Raw genomic sequence first — 26,373 nt, forward strand, 5'->3', positions numbered from 1 at the left:
CCAGTTTTTAAAACTTTGTAAGTAGGCTTTCTTGGTACAGTTCATGTCTATGTTCAAGGGTCTGCCAGTTCAGTTTCTTCAGTATCTTTGTAACATACTCACATAGATCAAAGAAACCTATGAATATTCAAGCTTCTCTGTATACAGTCAACATCCCTTGGTTCACATCCCACAAACTTGAGTACTACCCTTAGATAGGTCACACCAGTGGTTTTTAAGCAATCTCCTTTGTAGACTGATTACATTTTCCCAGTATTCTACCAATAAACCAAAGTCTAGCATGTTCCTTATCCACAACCGAGCCTATATGTTTATTACATTTCATATCCCTATGAAATGTTACAACCTGGCATTTGCATGAGTTAACAGATTCAAACTGTGACCCACTGATATGATAGCCACAGGATACTATGTTTTTTTCTTTATTTTCCTTCATTTTGTGAAGTCCACAATTTTACATTCCTGTACATTTAAAGCAAGTTGCCAATTTTTACACCATTTTGAAATCTTATCAAGATCTGACTGAATATTTGTGCAGATTCTTTCAGACAGTACTTCATTACAGATAACTGTAACATCTGCAAAATACCTGAGATTACTGTTAATATTGTCTGCAAAGCCATTATTATACATCATGGACAGCAATGGTCCCAAAACACTTCCATGAGACCCACCTGAAATTAGTTCATTGTCAACAGAAAACAAAGGGTAGTCATCACCTCAGACGCAGTGAGTTATTATTGTAACTGGAGTAAAGTATCACAAGTTGTGCCTCAATGCTCCATTTTGAGGTCAATCCCGTTCCAATTCTAAGTAAATAACTTACCCCTAAATATAGGTAGTACTAAAAACATGGGAATAAAAAGTTCATAAAGTTAATTACTTACGAAATGGGGGCTAATTCCTCCAAATATTATTACTGGTTTAGACTTCAGTTTTCCAACAGTAGCCTGGTCTAATTTCATAAGAAAACCAGCATTTACATAAGCATGTGCATTTTGTGATCTTGGCATTACCTAAAATTAAATTGAAAATAAAAATTCAATTTATGAGAATAAAAATCTAGCTACTTACACAAAGGAATCAGATAGTAACATGAATTAGTCTTGAGAATGAAAATGTGTGCCAGATCAGGATTCAGATATGGATGTTCCAAAGCACTGACATACACCAACTAGGCCATCTGAACATGGTTCCAAAATCACCCTAAACTTCCTTTGTGGGTATGTAGCAATAGCAATACTGATGGTATGAATTTGGTGCAGGGACCATGCTGTACCACAGACACAGCAGAATATCCAGATTTAAATCCTGATTTGAAACAAATAAAGGAATAACATAACAGTAACTTTCCACACGGAAGAGGCACCAAGTCATAAATAGGCACTATGAAAAAATGCTATAAATACACAGACAAAAAAATTGCAACACCAAAAAAATAATTAATTTTCCATTTTTTGATGTGTCTAGGTAACATATTTAAGTGATTAACACTGCAAGATCACAGGTTAATGTAAGTACGAAATAAGCCTCTGCAAATGTGAAATGATGGTACATTAATAACTAGTGTAACCACCAGAATGTTGAATGCCAGCTTGCAAATGTGAATGTATTCTGTTGCACAGATGTTGAATGTCAGTTTGTGGGATGAAGTCCCATGCCTGTTGCACTTGGTTGGTCAATACAGGGAAGGTTAATGCTGTTTGTGGGTGATGCTGGAGTTGTCATCCATTGAGGTCACATATGTGGTCGATTGGAGACTGACCTGGTGATTGAGCAGGCCAAGGCAACATGTCAACACTCTGTATAGCATGCTGGGTTACAACAGCAGTTTGTGGATGAGCATTATCCAGCTGGAAAACACCCCTGGAATGCTTTTCTCAAATGCTAGCACAACAGTTCAAATCACTAGACTGAAGAAACAAATTTGCAGTCAGGGTTCATGGGATAACCACGAGAGTGCTCCTGCTGTCATAGGAAATCACATCACACACCATAGCCCCAGGTGTAAGCCCAATGTGTCTAGCACACAGACAGATTGGTTGCAGGCTCTCAAACTGGCTTCCTTCTAATCAGCACATGGCCATCACTGGCACTGAGGCAGAATCAGAGAATCAGCTTTCATCAGAAAACACAACAGACCTCCACCCTGCCCTCCAAAGAACTCTTGCTTGACACCACTGAAGTCACAAATGGTGGTGTTTTGGGGTCAGTGGAATGAATGACACAGGGCGTATGCCTTGTAGATGTCCTTGAAGTACCCAATTTGTAACAGTTCATTGCGTCACTGTGGTGCCAACTACTGCTCAAATTGCTGCTGCAGATGCAGTATGACGTGAGAGTGCCATATGCCAAACATTATGGTCTTCCCTTTTGATAGTGCCATTTGGTCATCTGGAGCCTGGTCTTCCTGCAACCATACATTCTCTGCCAGCAATCATGTACAATGGCTACATTCATGTCGATTCTCTGTGTAATATCACAGAAGGAATATCCAACTTTTCATAGCCCTATTATATGAACTCATTGAACCTGGTGAGATGTTGATAATGATGTTGTTGTCACCTTAAAGGTATTCTTGACTAACTTCGACCCACCATGTCCAATCTCAAAGGCAACTAATGCTCATGGCCATTACAGCATGTATTTAAAGCTAACCTGATTTACATCCTCATAGTGGCACTACTATGCAACTGACACAAAATCTGAGCAGACATCATCTTTCAGGTGTAGAAACACACTAACCAACATTTGCTTATGTCACACAACTGCTTCGTGGTTTTGTAATTTTTTTCCGTCAGTTTATTTCACATTTCAGACTACATCCTTCTTCAGCAATATAAAATTCTCACACATTCATACAACACCAAGTCACACAAATGTGGGCACTGCCTCTGTGCACAAAACCTTGACTTTCGATTGTTTGATTATAGTAAGATTGTTAATAAACATTTTTCTTTGATATCAATACTTCTATGGATGATGACACCAATGGATATGTTTCACACATGCAACGATTAATTACTTACTGTGACTACTAAAACTAAACTTTAGCAGTTTTTAATCTTGGAGTTACCACATTGTTATTGACTAAATTGCTTTATTCGGCAGTCAAGGGGAAATAGTGTGATTATAATGAAATTAATGAAACAGAGATCAACAATGAAAGTCCAAGTTATTTTAGGGACATACAAACTGGATCGGACTAGGAAAAGGAGTAAGACAAGGATGCTGTCTATCACCTACGCTTTTCAACCTCTACTTGGAAAATATGATTGACCAATGCTCATTAGATGACAAAGGAGTAGAAATTGGAGGAAGAAGAGGAGGGTGTTTGAGGTTTGCTGATGACATTGTCCTTCTAGCCACAGAGGAAAAAGAATTACAGGATTTGGTGGGCATCATTGAAGCTAACAGAAAAAATTATGGAATGAAAATTAACACAAAGAAAACAAAAGTATTGGCACTAGGAGGAAATAAAGAAATAAAAATTGTGCTGAATGGAGAAATACTAGAACAGATGCAAAAATTTAGATATCTTGGAAATACAATAGACACTGACTGGAAGTGCACCACAGAAATTAAAATGAAGAGAGCAATGGCAAAAGAGACATTTTATAAGAAAAGGAGAATTTTCTGCAGTGGTCTGGACAGAGAACTCAGAAAGAGACTCACAAAATATCTTGTATGGAGTGTTCTTCTATACGGCGCTGAAACATGGACTTTGAGGAAGAAAGACAGAGAAAGGCTGGAGGCTTTTGAGATGTGGACATAGTGGAGGATGGAAAGAATAAGTTGGATGGACAGAGTAAAAAATGAAGAGGTACTGAGACGAGTGGGAGAGAAGAAACAGTTACTAGATGTAATAAAAAGAAGAAAAAGAAACTGCATTAGGCATATATTAAGAAAGAATGACAGACTGATAAAATCAGTTTTAGAAGGTTATGTACAAGGGAAAAGGAAGTGAAGAAGGAAGAGATTTCAGGTACTGGATGATGTGATGGATGGTACAACATACAGCAGCCTTAAGAAGGAAGCAATGGATCGCAGAAAATGGAGAGGCAAAGGACCTGCTAATATAGCAGAAAACCAATGATGAAAATCATGTAGGTTATAGGACAATAATGGTAACACAGATACATCCCTAGGTAAGAGTTCACAGCTTCTGCAAAGTAGGTATTTTACTTTAGATACTGTCAAATTAATGAGTGGGAGAAATGGAAATATACTACTGGCAATTAAAACTACAACATCATGAATACGGCATGCACTGAATGTCAAATTAGAGTGAAGGACAGCCTCTGTAGCTGAAAGGTTAGTGTAAAGGCATGCAGTATGAAAGGATGTGGGGTTTGATTCTAGGTACCTCTTCTAATTTTTCTGAGGTAGTGAGGTCTGGAACAGAGTCTCTTAGCCTCATGATGCCAAATGAGGGGCTGCTTGAATAAAAAAATCTGTGGTATCATTGTAGTTCATATACTGGCGATAATGGCTGGAGGGATTGATGAGATGCTTATCACGTCTCATGACCAGAGCTTGCTCATCATGCTGCCTCGTAGCCAGCAGCCCGAAGTCAGAACTGGACTAAGACCTAATCTGAGTGGTGATTAAGTTTACTAATATGAAGTATACTATATGGCTGGATATGGAAGTGATAAGCTTTTGACATGTTGACTGGAATGCTCTCTTCCAAATTCTGCAGGTGACAGGGGTAAAATTTACAATTTGTACATAAATCAGATGGCGGTTATAAGAATCAAGGGACACAAAAGGGAAGCAGTGATTGAGAAGGGAGGTAGACACAGTTGTAGCCTATCCCTGACGTTATTCAATCTGTATGTTGAGCAAGCACTGAAAGAAACAAAAGAAAAATTTGGAGTAGGAATTAAAATCCACAGAGAAGAAATAAAAACTCTGAGGTTCGCCGATGACATTGTAATTCTGTCTGAGACAACAAAAGACCTGGAAGAGCAGTTGAACGGAATGGACAGTGTCTTGAAAGGCAGATATAAGATAAAAATCAACAAAAAGCAAAATGAGGATAATGGAATGTAGTCAAATTAAATCAGGTGATGCTGAGAGAATTAGATCAGGAAATGAGACACTTAAAGTAGTAGAAGAATTTTGCTATTCGGGGAGCTAAATAACTGATGATGGTCAACATAGAGATGATATAAAATGTAGACTGGCTATGGCAAGGAGAGCGTTTCTGAAGAAGAGAAATTTGTTAACATCGAGTATAGATTAAAGTGTCAGTAACACGTTTCTGAAAGTATTTGTATGGAGTGTAGCCATGTATGGAAGTGAAACATGGACAATATATAGTTTAGACAAGAAGAGAACAGAAGCTTTCGAAATGTGGTGCTACAGAAGAATGCTGAAGATTAGATGGGGAGGAGAAGTTGAATTTGTGGCTCAACTTGCCTAGAAGAAGGGATCAGTTGGTAGGACACATTCTGAGGCACCAAGAGATCACCAATTTAGTATTGGAGGTAGGTGTGGAGGGTAAAAATTGTAGAGGGAGACCAAGAGATGAATAGACTAAGCAGGTTCAGAAAGGTGTAGGTTGCAGTAGTTATTTGGAGATGAAGAGGCTTGCATGAGATAGAGTAGTATGGAAAGCTGCATCAAAACAGTGTCTGGACTGAAGACCATCATAACAACAACAACAACAATGTGGAAATGATGAGCATTTTTGCGCAATTGTACATGGTAGGTATGAGTAATGCCATCTAACATTCTATACATAATGGAAGATGACATGGTGGGTTATTCATTCATAAATTGTATGTTAATGTTGGTTGTAAGACAACTGTGTTATGCCTCAAGTAAAAAGGAGATATCAGCATATGTCAAAATTTGACAGATTCATGCCCAAATGAGACAGTGGTTTATCATTCCATAATACTGCTGCTTGTGATTCTATATCTATCATGTAAATATGAATAAATAGGAGGACCATATTTAGTGCCCCTTATGATGTTGGTGGACTCACTGTCGTGAGGACAGACATACTGTTCACCTGGCCACATAGCATCGTACAGCAACATCATGTGCCACAGGTCAAGAAAGAGGCTTCTTTGCAGTTACACAAGTACCCACATGGCCAGTGTGATGACATCTGAAACATCATATACTATCAGCACAGCAACCATTGTTGCAGATTCCCTTGATGTATCAGCAGAGGCAGACATGCCAACAGTGGTGTTCCCAATAACCAGACTGGACAAAGGAGAGGCACTGACATGTCCTGATTTCCATTTAGCATAACAGTGGGTATATACATGTGTGGGGGCACTGAGAAGGAAGAATGTTGCCAGACTGCATTTTCACTGTCATACAAACTGAGCACTTAGTCTGCCTGTAATCATATTTTTCTCATGCTATCCTGACCTGTCTCAGTATTGTGGTTGTATGACTTCTCCCCTTTTCAGCACATTCTCCAGCTCTTTAACCCAATGAAAACATTTGTCCATAGTTAGTGAGAGACTGGCATGTTGCCTCTCATCAGCCATTACAACTGATGAATTCTGGGATAGAATGATGCAGCATTAAGTGTCACACCCCTCTGCCATCCAAGGTCAGTTTAACTCAATATCAAGTCAATTTGAAGATATAGTTTCTGCCAGAGGTGCCAGCTCTGTGAACTAGCATTTCATCTTGTGTGTCCTAAATCATCTACAAATTTAACCATGTTTTCTCTCTATTATATCATACACAAACAATACATAAAATTTAGTAATTTACTGTCATTCCTGGTGGTGCAGTGCCCAGTAATATGGCTGCATATGTAAAGGTTCTCAAGATGATAAAAAGTACAAAGGTCAGATAGTCAAGATTGGAATAAAGTTGAAAGGGAAAAGAAGAAAAAGGATGTGTATGAGTCAACACAACAGATTTAAGAAGGAGGTACATGACTAGTAACACAGATTACATACTGTAGGACTTGAAAGACTTTAGCTTGGCTTGATGAGTTACTCCAGAATACAACACCAAATGCAACATGGAATAAAAATGAGGAAAACAGTCCAGCTTTCTTTTTTATTTTTACAACTCCTATGTCTAACAACATTTGCATTTTAAACAAAGATTTCTTAAGGTATTCAGTAGTTCTGTGGTTTGCTCGTACAAACTGTATTTATCAAGCTTCTTTTTACTTTAACAGCTGTTAGAAATATAAGCTGTGGTCATACTGAATTAATCATCATCCACCAATCAATCTGTCATCTATTCTGATGTGCAAGGAATTGGATATTTGTGGTCTGAACTGTCTTTCCATTATGTTCCTTAATGAATGGGATTTCTCACTGGAAATTATAGTAAATAACTTGGTGATACGCAATCTTCTGAAATGACAAAATGTATCCTTCAGCTTGAAACTATTTAATGGTAGCCATCAAAGAATACACAATGGAACACACATTTCAACATCAAAACTCCATGATGGTACAGAGTAATTTGCTGCTGATGACAGCACCCTTTGTGGCTGGCATGGAAGGCTGTTCAACAGCTGCATCACAATAATAATTAAAACAAAAGTGCACACAACACAACTGACACTGCACTACACTGCAGTGAGAGAAAAGTGCAGTTCAGTCACTACAAGGCATAGTAACCACACTAATGGTGATATTACAGCAGTGTAGGCAATCCATAGTTATAACTTTTGCTTATGAAATTACAGTCTGTATGGAGAAAACAATTAATGGTCTGTTATTCTCTTTGAAAATCTGTCAGGGAATTGGGAACGTTTCTTTGTGAGAAACTTTATGAAATACCATTGAGATAATCCAGAATTTATATACACAGATTTCCAAGATTATTCAAGCTGTTTAGCATACCAATAGCAACCCCATTCTCTATCAAGTGGGATTTTGTATTGTTTTGTCCAATATTTATATTTTATTTTGTCTGATTTAATTCAGTTTTAATTTTGGGACAGCTTAGTCAAATGTTTGACTCTCTTCTAAGTAGGTACCAAAAACTACAAATAACAGGGGTAAAAAATGGTTCAAATAAACTTTCATACAATGTATGCATAAGTAGGAGTCTTATCATATTGTATCAACAGAGTGATACAAGCAGGAGGAGATGGTCAAGGAGGGGGGAGGAGGGGGGGGGGGGCCGAATGACAGGAAACCTTAATGCCTTTGAAACTATTTGGGTATATTGGAAAATTGTTAAGAGAAATTAACTGACACATCCTGTTGATAATCTCAAAAGTATTAGGTTGGTGTATAGGTTTGTAGCATTTTTCCATGAGATTCATAAACACAACAGATATACATATCAGAGGCTTTAGTCATCAATAGTATATTCTCCTTCACTATTTACAACAATCTACCAACAGTGGGGTAATGTTTTGGTATCACAACTGCAGACATCACATGCTTTTGAGACAAAGAACTCATCAAGACATGTTTAGAGCACATTTTCATCCAGAAAGGATATTCCTTGAAGGTTGTTCGAGAGAAAGTGGAAAAGGTGAAAATCTGAGGGCACAAGATTAGGTGCATAAGGTGGGGTGTGGAATGACTTCCCACACCAACTCATGTATATTGTTTTTTGTCACTCTAGCAGAATGTGGGCAGGTGTTATAATGGAGTAGCATCACTTCATGCAGTCTTCCTAGTCATTGTTCTTCTACAGCATTTGCAAAATGTCTTCAGTTGTTGGCAATAAATGTCACCAGTGATGGTTATATCTTGGGGAAGCCATTCATAGTACATCACACAATCACTGTTCCATGAGATGCATAACATTATCTTTCGGGGATGTGTGCAGGTCTTTGTACGGGGAGTTGCTGCTTTGTTTGAGCTCAGTCACTCCTTTCTTTTCCTTGTGTTAGCATAAAGACACCATTTCTCATCATCAGTAGGATACTGGATAGAAATTGCCAGTGTTGTTTATGAGCCAACTGATGACGAGCAAGCAGAGATACACATATGGCCACCCACCAATTTTTGTGATGGTGGCTTACAGCACACTGTACCCATACACCCAATTTTTTAATGTTCCCAATTGCATGTAAATGTTGCACTATGGTGGAGTGATGACAGTTCATCACATTTCCCAGTTCTTGAGAATACTGATGTGGATCATTGTGGATGAATGCACTTAAACAATATTCATCAAACGAAGAAGGTCTTCCCAAATGCGGAGAGTCACTAATTTCAAAACACTCCTCCTTACAACAAGAAAACCATTTTCTCGCCATGCTCTGTCCAATGGCATTATCCTCTTGCAGGGCAGAAATGTTTCTGACTGCCTCAACTGCTACTACTCCTCTATTGCACTCAAACAGAAGAATATGTCAGAAATGTTCTGATTTCTTCACTCAGCACTCCATTTTCTAACACCCACAGCTTCACTTACTATTTCCAAATTACAAGAATGAGAATATGTAAACTCAAACAGCAACAGTGAACTAAAAATTTAAAAAAAAGACGATTGATAAATAAACCTATAGCAAGTGGCATGGCGACATGTAAAACAAAAATGCTATGACTTATGAACCAACCAAATATAAATAAGTTGTTGACACTCCTTTTTCTAGCATTCACAGCTCCACTCCAACAACAAATGATAAAAATTACAATATGTACACTCAAACAGCAAAAGTTAACTATAAATAAAAAATGATAATTGATAAATAAACCCTTAGCAACAAGAATACCAATTAGGAAAACCAAAACACTATGAGCTTATGCGCCAACCTAATATTAATAAGTTATTCTGACTTCATATAGGAATACTAATAACAGAAATACATCAATTACAAAATACACTGCCTGACCAAAAACGTGAAGCACCGAGAAGACATGGTCAGCTATCAACATAACTTTTTAAATGTACACATCATTGGCAGATATTGAAATGATCAGAGTTATAATTTACTGTGACAGAAAGAATGGCCACAAGAGAACATTGCTGTTGTTCATGTTTAATGTTGTTAGCGGGCCCGGTAGGGTATATAAGGGGCATTAACAGAGTCAGATGTTGAGTCATCACTCTTAACGACATGGAGACACCACACACTCATGTGACACAACATTATCAGAACCTGATTTTTAAAGAGAACTCATTTTGAGGCTCCATTTGGCCAACTGGTTGAAACATGCAATATTCATATTTGTGGGGCATCCAGAAGTGACAAAGGGCCAATGCTGGAGTGCACAGGAATATGGGGACACGCATTTTCATTGTCAAGGTTATGTCTGACCACCACAAGCAAGGTGCACCAAACACATCACAAACCCTTCACATTTATGTCTGCCATCCAGGTACAAGTGATGGACTCCCCACAACATTGCATGTCATCCTAAGTTATCATGTGTTACCTTTTATGTGACAGTATCATGGTGCCATTTTTCTGCAGAACAAAGCTAGTTCACATACGACACACGTCTCTATGAACTGCCTGCATGATGTTGAGGTATTACCTTAACCAACAAGATCCCTAGATCCGCCCTCTGTAGAACATATTTGGGACCAGCTTGCATGTCAACTCGGTCCTAGTACCAGTGTCCAGGATATCAAGGACCAGTTACAACAGGTGTGGGACAACGTGCCTCAGGAGAGGATACAGCTGCTTTAAGATGTCCTTGACAACTGAATCAGTGTATGCACCAAGGCCAGATGGGATGCAAAATTGTACTGATAAGTGGACTCGTACTTCCAAGTTATTTATAAATTTGACTTGATACTGTAATCATTGAAACAGCATCACATAACCTCTCACTCCATATGGTTTCATTTTGTTTACATCTGCTCTGCTGGGTGCTTCACTTTTTTTCTCAGACATTTTATGTTAAATGTACAATCAGCCAATTTCACCTTGCTCTGTCTATAACAACAAGTAAATTATCAAACAAAATTAAAATAACAACTGTTAACTACAATGCAAGTTACTGTTATTCATGTAATATGTGAGATCCCATAGAAAATTCCTAGATTTAGAAGTTCAGTATTCAAAAAAAGGAAGAAAGTATACTGACCAGTTCCTCTAAAGTGTGTTCTTTTTATCTGATTCAGTATTTCTATAGGGAAAAAAGTTGTTTAGCAGCTTGAAAGATGTTTAAACAAACATAATTACCTTGTATGTTCTAATATACGTGTCATCATCATATGGTATCAAACTAATGCTTTTGATTATTTTATGGGTCATATCAAACTTGAGAAACTCAGGAGGGTTCAAAACAGTCTCCACACCAGCTTTATCAACTGAAATGCAAAAATAATCATCTTGATTAGGCAAAATAATAATAATAATAATAATAATACTGATAATTTTGTGTGGCTCAATGGCCTCGTGCTAGTCTTTCAATTGGACGCCACTTCAGCAAATTGAGCATCTCTAACTTACCCCAGTTATACAACTGAGAAAAGGGGATCTATAGTTTAACATGGAACCTGAGCCATATGTCATTTCTGGTGAATATCCACATCATTGAGAGGTGAATGCTAGGTTAAAACCCAGACTAAAAAGTCAGTTGTCTGACTGGGATTCGATCTCATGACCTTTCAGTTTCCTGGCAAACACTTTACTGCTAAATCACCTGGCTCATCATTAGGCAAAAGAAGAAGTACATTATGAATCTTTCAATAGCACATATTCTTTAGTAAAGATGTTGTACTGTCTGAAATCTTGGAAAAATGAAGTAATTAAGAATCTTGTAACATGAAATTGAGCAGTTATTGGTAAAAAAGTAAAGTACTTCTACTATCCCCCAGGTGGCATATGCCATCATTGAATAAAAATAAACAACATCTTTCCGGGTGTCCTATTTGTCAGTGTTGTATGTGCAACCTATCTGTGAACACCTGTGCTTATTCACAGTATTGATAATGCCTCTTTCTAAAATGCTCATGTTAAAATCTGCACTCAGTAATCATTAGATTCATATGTATATAGTTCTTATGCTGTTTGTTTCCAGTAAACACTTACGCAACATCATGTATTGAGTTCATAAAGTCAAGACTATGATTACATGTAAAATGTGTAACACCTTGTGTTAAAACTTACAGAAACAGCTATTTGACACTTAACATCTGAACTGATGTTATGAACTGTTTACTAAATGCGATTTCATTAACCTGATTGTATGGGAAATTTTTCCAAGTGCACTGTCTTTGTGTTCATGCCGCTGCTTATTATGATTACTGAGTTTAAGTGTTGTTCCATCATTAAAAATATAAAATTCAAGGAGTGAATTTATAAGAGAGTGGAATTTCCCTACCCGTGTTACCAGAGTTATGTCCACCCGAACTGGTGATTGCAACATTTAAGGTGGTAATAAAATGAGGAAGAGACCACTTAAAAACAATATTTGTCATGACCATCAATCAAACAACATGTGAGAAATGTATTCAGATAGATCAATGCAACAAGACCCAGATGACCAAACTGGGTAGGGAAACATCACAGCTGTTGAACTATTTCTACTGTAATAACAGACTGTCAGTCGAGTATAGTCTTCACCATCAATTCCAAACGGTAAGCTCATAACAAAGCAAAAACTACTTTGCTTACTTATACACAGACTAGCACCCACAGTCTCCAGAATGATAAAGATATCTGATGGGAATTCATTGTGTTGCTGTTTAACACACAAATTTCCAGCAATGGTCCCTATCTGAAAGAATAAATAAACACACGTCAGTCACTAGTTACAAACATAATTTCAATAATGAAACAACATACATTAAAGAAACTTTGTCCATGTTCAAAAATTTACTCAACAACAATAAAAATCTACATATTTTACTTACATTTCTTACTGGTATATTAGCTACCAAGTCTATGTGCTCAGCAATCATTTTCAGGTATTTAAAACCTTTCTGAGTGTTTGCAAGATCATGAAACAGAGCCATAGCTTCATTAAGAGTCACATTACCACCAACTGTAACATTAGTTGTTACTGAATGTGACTTAAGTTCTTCAACATTTGAAATGTCGATAAATACTTCAATATCCTCTCTTCTGCGATACACACCTACAGAAGAATCAAAGATCCAAGGCAATTATTACTGATCTACATTGTACAGATATGCTTTCAGTCATTTGTTCATTACATCAACCACACAAATTATTCGATTGTAGAGAACATTCATGGACATACAATGAGCCAAGTAATATAAAATGTCTGACTTACAGCAAGGTTAAATTTAGACACAAAATGAAAATGTCTCTCCTTGACCACTTCTTCTATACCACAGAAGAAATTCTAATTTTGTAATGTGTAAAATGTGATAGTTTGGTATTATTAACCACAACAGTAATTTTTAAAAAACTATAAATGATCAGCATTTAGACATATTTACATATGAATGTGTAATGTGAATGTAAACAATAATCTGGACTTTCCATTGTTTACTGTCTGCATAAAATAACTAACTCCACATCATTATAATTAACTGTACAAATGATCCACAGAAGATGTAACTAAGTAACTAACTAACTAATATTTTAAGAGATAAAATCAAATATTATGAACTGCTTTTATATGCTATAACCTACAAAAATAAAATAACTAACTCCACATCATTATAATTAACTGTACAAACGATCCACAGAACATGTAACTAAGTAACTAACGAACTAATATTTTAAGAGATAAAATCAAATATTATGAACTGCTTTTGTATGCTATAACCTACAAACATGTTACTATGTGAAATTAAGTTGGAAGATTGTTTTACTATATTCATGCTTTAAATTGCAGGTTCTGAGCAAATCACATACACAGGTAGGGACAATACTTTAAACAAATACAAAGGAAGGAGAGACAAAGAAAAAATATGTCTAGAGATACTAAAAGATAAAAATTAAAACTGCCCTCAAATCAACGGTCGGTGTAAGCCCCCCAATTGAAGGGAATGTGCCACTGACATATTCTGACATTTTAATTGACTTATCCAGTCTGCTATAGGTGGACCTACACTTTACATGAACTCCAAACGATGGTGCAATTAGAAAGCAGTGCTGAGAGACAGAAAGTATTCTAGGATTGACTGAGAACTGAGCACCAATCCTTGGCACTTACTTACTTAACCAGAAGCTACACCATTAACAGCCATAGACCACTAAAGAAAACTGGAGAGACAAATAATAAAAGGTATACAAAAGACAAAAATAACATGACTTTAGAATGAAAATAAACAACAAAACTGGAAGATAAAGAGGACATTGAGGATGAGGGTATAAGACAAATACTGAAGACAAGGCTAGAGAATTAAGAAGAAAGAAATATATGACAAAAGTGTGTAGCAGCAGGAGAGACTGATATACCATGAAATTCAGTTTCAATTGATGAGAGGTAGTTAAAGGTTCTTGTTTGTGAAGTTATGAGATTTTGTATCTTACGAATGAGGTATAGATTAACTACAGAATTTTTCAAGTAATGATATCCCTATTTTGTATTGCAGAGTGTGCTGTACTAAATAGCATTATCCCTTATTGGTAAATATTGAAAATTTGTAAGAAATAATTCTCAGGAGCAGTATTGTCCAATACTATTGATGTAGAATATCATCAATGGTTGAGATCCAGCATAAATGGTCCTTTCATGGATCATCTTTAGCAGGCAATATATATAATCAGTAACAGAGTTGGAGTGAGTAACAACAGCAGGATGCATGTGACATGTCATTTTGTAGTATGGGTTGTGACATTTGTACTATGAGGAAAACATGTTCTAGGTGCAGATTGCACTAAAACACAGATGTGAACTAGTATACTCTTTGCTCAAATAGCTGTTTTGTGGCAATTTCTACCAATCAATAAATGTGTTACTCTCTTTTCTTTGACTGCAAACAAACAACAGAGTAGTACAGAGTTTTTCTTTTTTTTTCCATTGTGGAAATCCGAATGACCCTCAGAACCACAAAGAAGGCACGCCATATTGTGCAATAACCAGTATAAATTATTATTTCTATTCACGTCAAAAACATGCAGGCAACTTTCTATAGGGAAACATAATAACATTATGAACTACTATTTAATCAACATTGCAGTAATGATAACTACAGATTTCCACATAGTAGTGCAGCCATTGTATTTTGTGCCACAGGGCAGTGATATAGGACTATCCAAAACAAAAAGTTTTAGGGCAAAAGACAGTCAGTCAGTTTCCAGTCATCAGGGCAAGCACTTAATTTTTCAGCAACTGATATAAGAATTCACTGTGCAGGACAGTTATACCAAATCAGCTGGCGTTTTTGAGTTTTATAATTTTTTTCTATTTCACTACTTTGATTATTTGCTGGTATTCAACATTCTTACCTACTGTCAAAGTACTATAGCAGGTCACTTTACATCATCCTCATATTATAAATTTTTACCAGCTGAGCATGTATTCCAGGCTCAAACAAGTTGAGGATAGTACCAACCTATGTTGATTTAGTATGTTACTACTACAAGTATTATGATAAAATATTAGTATGTTATTACATTATAGCTAAGCTTAAATTATAATGTAAGCTGTATATTTTATTAGTATATTACAAATTGTCTATGCTCTGTTTGTTATACGTAGCTGCGACTTCACAGCAATTGTATAATATTTATTCTCTACTGTTATTATATAAAATAACAATGTTGAAATCTTCTCTCTTGTATGTGAGGGTCATCATGGGACAGCACGAATATGTTTTTATAACTAGCACTCAGTTCGATCCCCAACCCAGGCCTGTAGTCTCTAACATATTTTATACTACTGGACTGAATGATGAGGCCATCTAATGGGATTTGAACATCTGTAACAAAGCCAGACAGCTCCATTCACCACAGTTCTCCCCATGGAACTCTGTTCCACTACCAGTTAAGAACTCTGTGTGGTCTGGGACTCCATCTTCTTGGACTTCAGGGACAGAATATCCAAAAACAACTTTAATAGCTCTTCACAGATGTCAAAGGTCAATGCCCAAGACAACCTAAAACGGGCATATTTCACTTTGAGTTGTGTGATTCTATTTATATGAGAGCTGCATCACTGCTGTATTCTGTGGCTCCTGGCTGCATAGCATTGATGCAGTGGTAAGCATTCACGTTTATTTCCACCATTGCCCATTATTCTTCTCAGGGTGTTGTGTCTACTTGCAGAGATTCACATGTTTTTGTGGGCTGCAGCATGTTAGAACTGGAAATTGCTCTGACAGAACTTCTGCAGTGTTTAAACAGAATCTGTGACCATACAATGAACAATGATATGTTCCACAGCTTCAGTGTCACCACATACACACAATTATCCATTTTCCTCTTAATGAATAGAATAGAAGATAATAGAATAATGCTGGTGATGGCCAGAAATTTAGAGGACCAGACTTCTAGTGGGACCTAAGTACTTCATTCTGTTTTGCTCTTTAGCATCTGGTGTTGCCATCTTCTCCTTCATATCTGCAGGTCTGTGGGATATATTCCTAATATTGCAGGTAGTGACTCCTGTCTTTGACCTCTGATTAAATAGTGATTTTAAAAGGCATATTAGATTTTATTTTTTGATAAACAACCACTGTCTGCTTCATTAGCAAAGAGTCACTTCACCTGCACATCAAGAGCCATGGCAGGAAACTTGTCAGCAGTGGACTGATAAATGATGAATGTGGTTAACAACTCCCTGCTAATTCACATGTAAAATACATCTCTTGATTTCAAAATCAGCAAACTGTCCCTCAACATAACTTGTAGTGCTGCAGCCAATAACGTGAATTTTCATTACACATATTGCTGGATATTAACACTATAGAAAAAAATGAACTGCTTGAAGCCTTCCCAAGATGCCATAGTGTTTGTAACAGCTTCAAAAAGCAACTTCGTGCAGTCTGAGAAATGAGACACATTTCATGTAAAGATTTCAGAAAAACAAAGTCCTAACAATGAAGTAGACTGGGATAGCATTTTGTCATAAGAAGACCACTATTCTTGGGGGTTGAAATGACACTACAGTTTTTCATTGGTGAAAAGTGTAGAAGTCAAGATGGGACAGGAAATACACTTAGGGAGATATAATTCTCTCATTTTTTACATAAAAAGAATGACACCTGGCAGATGTATGTACTGTCATTCATTATTTTGTTTTCAAGTAGTGTAACAATGACATGGCTGTCACTGAGGCAAATATTAGTATTAATAAAAGCTCCACCAAACACAGTTCTATAAAACTCAGAAAAAAGACCATTTGTATTTTACTTGAGGACAACAATTAAACAGTTCAGAAATATTTAATATGCCAGATTACATACTAGTTCAGATGGTGAAAACATCACCTATCAATCAAAAACTGTTAAGGGGTAGACAGAGACTGTACTCAAGGAAATCCGTTTGTAAGAGAGAAATTAAAAAAAGGTGAAACAGGAGGGAACTATCCCAGATCCACCACTGCAATCTGAATCTCTTTTTGTATCTACCTCATAACGATAAAATAGTTATTATTTATTATACACATAAACTTATTGGTTGATCCCATGTTCTGAGATTTAGAGGCACTCAGGTCTAGGTTGAGATGGCTTTAACCATGACTGTGTCAAGATTCAGTGCTATTCACTTGTCATCCCAACCTAACTCCTCAGTTCCTGTCACATAAGTGTACCATGGGCCCTAGTGCCAGCATTTAAGTCTGGATGAAACAATACTGGTAGCAGTAGAGTGAGGAAACTCGTACATGAGTTCAGGCTTGTGGTAGAGCAGTTTACTTTGGCACCTACATTTTCCAACATGATGTTTAGCAAACAGACAATAACAAAGAGCTTAGAAGTACAGGTACTTCTATTATTGTTTACGCAAGACAAAAATTTCAGAACTTACTATTGTAAGACAGGTTAGTGGAGCTGAAAGAGGACTTAAATCTCATCTGATGAGATATATTAGTGTTAACAGAAGTGAAAAAAAAAACAACAAAGACTTAACAGTATTAAGATCAGGTCATATTTTTGTTACATAGCAACAGAGACAGAGGAAATTCAGGTGTGCATTTTACTGGACACAACGAACTAAAAACAATATTACAGATATTGAAGGTATCTGGAAATTGTTCAGGTGCATGCATCGAATTACTCACCTTCTTAACATGAGGAGTAAAACCTCTACAAAGAAGTACAGGAAGTGCTAAATTACAGCACATTCAACTGAAATATAACTGCAGATCCCAATGCAAAGCCATTATAAAACCTAAATAATGATTCTTCAGTGGGAAACTTTTGATATGGAGGCACAAATGACAGAGGTCACATACTAGTAGAATTATCTGAGATGAACAACGTTTTTGAATCTTGTGTTCTATAGCAGAATGTGTACCATTCAGAAAATTCATGGCATATTAAAACAATGTGCCACACTGGGCTTCATAATCAGCCCCCACTGCTTCACTTTTGTCAGTACCTCACTTCTGCCTTCTGAACTTCACAGAAGCTCTTCTGTATACCTTGTGAGATAGCATTCATGGAAGAAATGATGTAGCAGAGAAGTAATTTATCGACAGCCTAGGGGACTATTTCCCAAATGACTCTTTCACTCTGCAGTACAGAGCACAGTGCTTTAAAACCTCCTGCACTGCATATGAAAGACAAGGTTCTGGGTTCGAGTCCCAATCTGGTGCACAGTTTTATCTACTATGAAGTCTCAAAACAGTACACACTCCACTGGAGAGAGATTCATTCTGGAAACAATATCTACGGGTAGGCCACTTATTTCTTTTTTCATTTGATTTATTTGGTTGATTTTGATTCATTACATACCACATTTTATGGATCGTAAGACACTACGGATTATAAGATGCATCTTAATTTAAAAACAACCTTTTTACCATTTTTAATTATTAAATAGTGAAGCCAGATTTAAAAAAAAAGTCTTAGTTTATAAAACTGAACTGACCTATGAAATCCCTGATTATCTTCACTTGAACTATATTCTTCTTTTTCTTCTTCGTCTTTGTCACCAACATTGTCCTCTTAATATATAAGATAGTCTTCACTGTCATCAAGAGCATTACTTATGCCGCACTTCTTGTAAGACTTAATAATAATGTCTTCTCTCACTGTAAACCACTACTGCTTTATCCATTGACACACATGTCTGATTGTAGGTCATTTTAAAGCTCCCTTTGGTGTGTATTCATGTTGGGTTTCATCGCTCATCCATTTGTTCCATTCCTATATCGTTCACTTATCAAGACATTAAGAAGTTGCAATTGTCAAATCAGCCCTCTTGGAATAATAGCAAGCTCTGTATTTCCCTGTCTCAATTTCTCTTCCACAGAATTTTTCAAATGACTATTACACTGATCTAATACAAGAACAGAACTCTTCTTCAATAAAGCACCTTTCCATTAATCCATTAATCCATAATTTCATACCAGCCTAGTCCATCCAATCCTTGTCGCGTATGTGAACAACACCTGGCAGTACTTCTAAAGGTTTTGGCATTATTTTGTGCTTGAAAATAATTATTTGACTATGTTTTATACTGTCATCACAACATGAAAGGACAACAGCATAGTGCATTTTTTCATGTCCACTTGGTTTTATAGTTAAGAGTTTTACCACCTTTCATGCCAAAAGTTCTGTTACTCGGCACATAAAATGTCAGAGGAGTTTTCTCCATATTCACTATTCAGCAATGGAAAGATAACATTTTCTCTTCATACTCTTGTGGCATTTTCTGAGATAGTTTGGTTTCATTGCACTTGCTAAGTCCATGACATTTTATAAACCTATAGCACCAACCAACTCTACCCTTAAAGTCTGTTAAGTTGCACTGTAGTGATAGCTTAGAAGTGTGTATTCTAATCATTTTTTTTTTTTTTTGTGTTAATACAATGCCATTTTGACGGTGACATTGAATACATTTCAATACGTCATATTCTAGTTTTGGCCATTTTTCATTCAGTCCTCTATTTATATATTTAGTCTTCCTGATTTTTTTCATTTCTTCTTTACTTGTGCGCCAATCAAAAACAGTTATTTTCTGTTGGTGGAGGTTGAAACGCCACTCAGCTGCTCTGTTTCCATGTTCTTCTGCATGTTTCAATTTATAGCCCGCATCATATGAATACCTTTTATTTTTCTCCATAATGAAACTAGCTACTAACAAAAATATTGTATTGTTACCAGTAACACAAATCACTTTGAATTCAAGTTCACTGGCGCCATAGATTGCAATGATGCATCATAGGCTAGACACTGTTCTGGATTTGTGATGGCAGGGCAGGAGGGATACATTGTTTGCAAGCTTATGAATCCCTGCAACTCATGTTTGTTGCATCAGTGCCCTGCTGCTGCCAGTTGAATTCAATGTTGCCAATAGTGATATGTTTCCCACAGCATCAAATATTTTGCAATTTTTAAGACTGGTGGGAATTTTAAATCAAATACTGGACATTTTTGTATTAATTTCAAGTGTAAGATGTTCCTGAATTTTGGAGGCAATTTTTTGAAGAAGGAAGTGTGTCTTATAGTCCATAAAATATGGTACTTAAATAGTATACCAAATATAGAAAAAAATCAAATCTGAGAAAGAAGGAGACAGACAGAGTGAGAGGGGGGGGGGGGGGGGGCAAGACAAAATTCAGTTTACAAATAAGAGTCATAAATTACAATTAACAAAAGCACTCATTTTAATTACATATTTAATTTATAAGGTTGTTTTTTATAATTTAAAAATTGTTTTACTGAATAAAAACATTGTTCCATCAGAAATGACTTACGGTTATATTTCAATGTATTTTTATGTTGCTCCAGTTTTAACTAACTAGGTAGGCTGTTGAATAATTTAACTATCATCTGGAAACACTTTCCTGATAGAATACTGTTCTACACTGAGACATGTGGATGTCACTGATGTTTCTCGTGTTGTTGCTATGCATATGCTTATTCTGTCATAAATATCCAGTACAGTTTAAAAGATACTCATTTGCAAATAGGATATGCTCATATACATAAAGAAACACTTGGCAGGCTCATTTTTTCAGCTGCATGAAATGTGGTCTACATGTTTCCAGTTTCTTTAGGTTGTAGATAGCTCTGACTGCTCTTTTCTGAATCCTAAATATTTTTATATTGGTGGCTGTGTTTCCCCAGAAGACTAGCCCATAGTGGAGTAATGTATGTATAATATGCCTGAATGACTGTTGACCTACTTGCACTCTTGCACTCTTACTACATGAAGAGTATAACAAACTTTTGATAGCTTTTTCCTGAGTTCTTTAACACAACAGTTCAATCATTTTCATCATTTTAAAGTGTCTTGTGCCCATACCCCTACAACTCCAGTTTCAGTAACTGATTTCAGTAATGTATTGTCAAGATACGGTATTGTATCAAGTTCTTGTACCAGTGGAGAAGAGAGGAACTTTTTAAAAAGAAATCAGCCATCAGCAGTCAGCAAATAAGATTTATTTTTGCACTTTTATGAAGTCATTTAAAACATCAGTGTAAAGGAGGAACAATAACAATAGAGGTCCTATGGCAAAGCCTTGTAGCACTCCCTCCATACTTCAATGACAAAGTAAGATAATTGGATAAATAAAAAAACCACTCACTAAGCAGTGGTAGAACACACACATAAAAGATTATGATTAGGCAAGGTTTTGGAGCCAGTAATTCGTTATTCGGGTAGAAGGGCTGAAGGGGAAGGAAGAGGGATGAAGGAAAAGGAGTGGAGAGGTCTAGGAAAACAGATAGATTTTGCGAAAGTCACCCAGAACTGTGGGTCAGGGGAGACTTAGCAAGCAGGATGAGAAGGGAAGGCCAGCTGCTGTGGCCGAGCGGTTCTAGGTGCTTCAGTCCAGAACCGCACTGCTACTACGGTCGGAGGTTCGAATCCTGCCTCAGGCATGGATGTATGTGATGTCCTTAAGTTAGTTAGGTTTAAGTAGTTCTTAGTCTAGGGGACTGATGACCTCGGATGTTAAGTCCCATAGTACTTAGAGCCATTTGAACCATTTTTGAGAAGGGAAGACTGACTGTAGGGGACTGCACCATATGAGATTTGAAAATCTGAGAGTTTAAAGGTGGAAGAAAGAGATTAGTGCTTAAACACATGCATGAGTTAATAAGAGTGAAAAGCTAAGTGCATTGTAAGTAACAGAAGATGGAGGGGGGCCCAAATAATAGACAGCTAAGAAAATGAAATATGTAGTAAACTAAAACTGAGTGAGGAAAGGAGTAGTTACTGTGAAGAAATGCTGAGGTGGAAAAAATTAACGTAAATTAATGTGGGTGGTAGGAACCAAGGACATATAATGATAGTTCCCACCTGCAAAGTTCTGAGAAACTGGTGTCTGGGGGAAGAATCCAGATGTGCATGTGGTGAAACAGGCACTGAGGTCACAATTGTCATGTTGCAGAGCATGCACTGCAGCATGATATTGCGTGTTGCCAGTATACACCCTCTGCTTACGCCCGTTCATATTAACTGAAAATTTGGAAAAGCTATTGTATGTGTGGTGGACAGAATCTCAGACAGAATGGATCTCATTTCAGGGCATGTGTAGAAAGTTGTGGCCCTGTCAAAGTAGCTGATTAATGCATTCCCGACCAGGATAATACTGAGTGAGCAGTGGTGTGCTCCAAAGTTGTTTTTTGGAGATATCAGCAGTACCAGAATTGGATGTGATGGCTTAGGAAATCTGCTTTTGAACTAGGCTGGTGGGATAATTACATCCAGGGAAGGCTGAGGTGCGAATGGTGGTGTATTGCTGTAAGGAGTCTGCAACCGAACAAATATGTTTGCCTTGAATGCCAAGGCTGTGTGGGAGGGAACATTTGACATGGAAAGGATGGCAACTGTTGAAATGTAAGTGCTGCTGTTTGTTAGGAGGTTTTATGTGGATCTGGTGATTTATTGGATTTATGTTTCTTTAATGCTATCATGACTTAAAAACCATCATTTGCTACCTGTCTTCAAGGTGAGATCTTATCCACTGATTTGTATCCCTCTGACACCTTTTTGAGCTAATCTGTGAAAAAAGGCACAGCTAATTAAGTCAAATGCTTTTGAGATATTTAGGAAAATATCAACAGCATGTTCTGTGATTGCAAATAATAATAACACATTCTGCAAGTGAAGGTTTGTGCTCCTTAAGGGTTCTGATATAAAGAAGACTTTTTACATGTACAGTGAGAATGTACTTAATTCATTAGATAAGAAATTAGAGGTCACTGGCATTTTCTGTGACCTGTCAAAAGCCTTTGACTGTGCAAATCACAGGATTCTCTTATGTAAATCAGAATATTATGGTGTCATCAGCAATGCTGCAAAATGGTTTGAGTCTTACCTAACAGGAAACAAAGGATGTTGTTGTTAAATATGTGTGGAGTAAGCAATCAGGCTTCTTCTGACTGGTAATTAATTACATGTGGTGTTCCTCAAGGTTCTATCTTCAGTCTGTTGCTTTTCTTGTGTACATTAATGACCTCTCATCTGTTACATTGCCAGATGCGAAGTTCATTTTGTTTGTTCAGGGACTTATAAGAGATTTCCTTCGAGCATATGTATAACATCTGAAGACATGCAGATCGAAGAGGTTGATAGTGTAAATTTTCTGGGCTTAAACTCAATAATAAATTCAGTTGGTAAGGACACATCACAAATTTGCTGAAGTGCCTAAACTAGTCCATATTTGCTGTGCAAATGATGCCAGATGTAAGAGATATAAATATAACTATACTTGCATACTTTGGTAACTTTCATTCTATTATGTCATATGGGATTGTTTTCTGGGGTAGCTCATCAAACAGAGAAAAAGTTTTTGGAGGGCAAAAGCTTGTGATAATGCTCATTTGTGGTGTAAATTCAAGAACACCATGTAAAAACCTGTTTAAGGAACTGGGTATTCTAACCAATGCTTCTCAGTATATTTATTCCTTAATGAAATTTGTTGCAAATAATGTATCTCTGTTTCCAACAAATAGCTCAATACATAGTATCAATGCTAGGAATAAGAAAATACACACAAAAAACTAACATAGTTACCTTGGTCCAACAAGGGATCCAATATTCAGGAACAAACGTTTTCAATAAATTGCTAGCAACCATTAAAAGTTTATTTTCAGATAATGCACAGTTTTATCAGATTTTGAAAGACTTTTTGATAAGTAAGTCCTTCTATTCTATAGATGAATATCTTAATGGGGAGTGTTAGACCAGCTAAAGTAAAAATGTCTGTTAGATTTCCGTTTAGATAGCGCTTGATCACAACAGTCAAGGTTAGGTATTATGTGTATGATAAATTTATTAAAAGTGCATAACTTTGTTTCATTCTGACAGTGTATTAATTCTGTAAATATTAGCAGTTACAGTTTACTGTAATGTATTCAACTATTTTGACAATCTCCTGACAAATGATGACGGAAGTTATATTGTATTCAGATGTTTTATGCTTTTTATGTTATATTTTCTGATTTGTTCCACACTCATGAGAATCATCTCATTAAACAAATCCTAATCTCTAAGCCATAATCTGTCATCCAGTGCTTTATCGAGTTTGGAAGCTCTGGCCAAGGTGGAAGTGAAGCTGTGAGAGATGAACATGAATCACACTTGAATAGCACAGTCAGTAAGAGCATTGCCTACAAAAGCCAAGGTTTCAAGTTCGAGTCTCAGTCTGGCACACAGTTTTAAACTGCTAGAAATTTTATTTTTGTACTTATTATGCTCTTCCAAAAGATAATAGATAGAAAATAAACTTAGTAATGACAAAAGTAATCTAAAATAATAATAATAAGTATATTGTGCAAACAAAAAATAATACTACAGGATGTGAGGGTATTCAACCAATTTAGAATTGCAAGTGAATAAGATCTGCAATAAACATATGTATAAAGTTATAACAACAAAAACAATCAACTTTTGACAAAATAATTTAATTGGATAGATAAAAGGTCTACTCACCAAGTGGTGGCAGACCACACACATAAAAGAGGGTTGTAATTAGGCAATGTTTTGGAACCAATGGCTTCTTTTTCACGCAGAAGGGTTGGAGCTCTAGGAAGAGGGTTAGATGTCGGGAAAGTCACCCAGAGCCATGGGTCAGGGGAGACGTACAGCAAGGAATCAGAAGGAAAGACTGATTGTTGAGAACTGAATAGAATGAGATTTGAAAACCTGAGAGCTTAAAGGTGGAAGGCAGGGTAATGTGCAAGACAGAGATAACTGCTTAAACATCATGCATGAGTTAGTAGGTGTGAAAAGCTAAGTGCAGTGTACATAACAGAGGTGGGAAGGTAGCAGTGAAAAATAGATGGGTAAGACAATGAAAGATGATAAAACTAAAACAGAGTGAAGGAAAGAATAGGTACTGTGAAGAAATGCTGAGATGGAAGAAATTAACATAAATTAAGGCCACATGCATGGCGAGAACCAAGGACATGTTGTAGCACTAGTTCCCACCTACAGAGTTCTGAGAAACGTTTGTCTCTGGGAAGAATCCAGATGGCGCAAGTGGTGAAACCAGCACTGAGGTCACAATTGTCAAGTTGTAGAGCATGCTCTGCAACAGGATATTGCGTGTTGCCAGTATACACCCTCTGCCTATGCCTATTCATCCTAATTGATGATTTTGGAGGTAGTCACACCAATGTAAAAAGCCAAACAGTGTTTTCATAACAGCTTGCACTCAACATGTGTCATTTCACAGGTGGCTCATCCATTGATAGTATATGTTTTGCCAGTTACAGGGCTGCTATAGTTGGTGGTAGGAGGGTGCATAGGTCAAGTCTAGGAGGGTGCATAGGGCAAGTCTTGCAGTGGGGACAGTCACAGAGGTAGGAGCCATAGGGTAGGGAGATGGGTGCAGAAGAAGCATAAGGTCTGACAAGAATATTGCAGAAATTGAGACGGCAATGAACAGCTATTCTAGGTGTGATGGGCAAGATTTCAGACAGAATGGATTTCATTTCAGGGCACAATTTCATCTACTTCGACAGGACCTTGACTTCCTAAAATCATGCCCTGAAATGAGATCCATTCTGTCTGAAATCTTGCCAACCACACCTAGAATAGCTTTTCGGCACCTTTCCAATCTCCGCAATATTCTTATCAGACAGTATGCTCCTTCTGCCCCCATCTCCCTACCCGATGGCTCCTACCCCTTTGACCATACCTGCTGCAAGACTTTCCCTATGCACCCCTCTACAACCAACTATAGCAGCCCTGTAACTGGCAAAACATATGCTATTGAAGAGAGAGCCACCTGTGAAATGACACATGTCGTATACCAGCTGCTATGTAAAGACTGTTTGGCATTTTACATCGGCATCACTACCTACAAATTACCAATTAGGATGATTGGGCATAGGCAGAGGGTGTATAATGGCAACATGCAATATCCTGTTGCATAGCATGTTCTACAACATGACAATTGAGACCTCAGTGCCTGT

At 37.0% G+C, this 26,373-nt stretch overlaps 1 protein-coding gene across 1 annotated transcript in view; it reads right to left on the reverse strand.

The window, feature by feature from the left end:
• The window catches only part of LOC126162632 (uncharacterized), a 321,328-nt gene that overhangs the window by 205,564 nt on the left and 89,391 nt on the right, over nucleotides 1-26,373 (reverse strand). The window contains exons 6-9 of the mRNA XM_049919260.1: nucleotides 12,772-12,995; nucleotides 12,533-12,635; nucleotides 11,096-11,223; nucleotides 888-1,016 (exon numbers count right to left, since the gene is read on the reverse strand). Of these exons, the coding sequence (XP_049775217.1) occupies nucleotides 888-1,016; nucleotides 11,096-11,223; nucleotides 12,533-12,635; nucleotides 12,772-12,995 (584 nt within the window). The remainder of the gene's footprint in view (nucleotides 1-887; nucleotides 1,017-11,095; nucleotides 11,224-12,532; nucleotides 12,636-12,771; nucleotides 12,996-26,373) is intronic.

This window comes from Schistocerca cancellata, chromosome 2 (genome assembly GCF_023864275.1).
Source record: "Schistocerca cancellata isolate TAMUIC-IGC-003103 chromosome 2, iqSchCanc2.1, whole genome shotgun sequence".
NCBI classification, from domain to species: domain Eukaryota; kingdom Metazoa; phylum Arthropoda; class Insecta; order Orthoptera; family Acrididae; genus Schistocerca; species Schistocerca cancellata.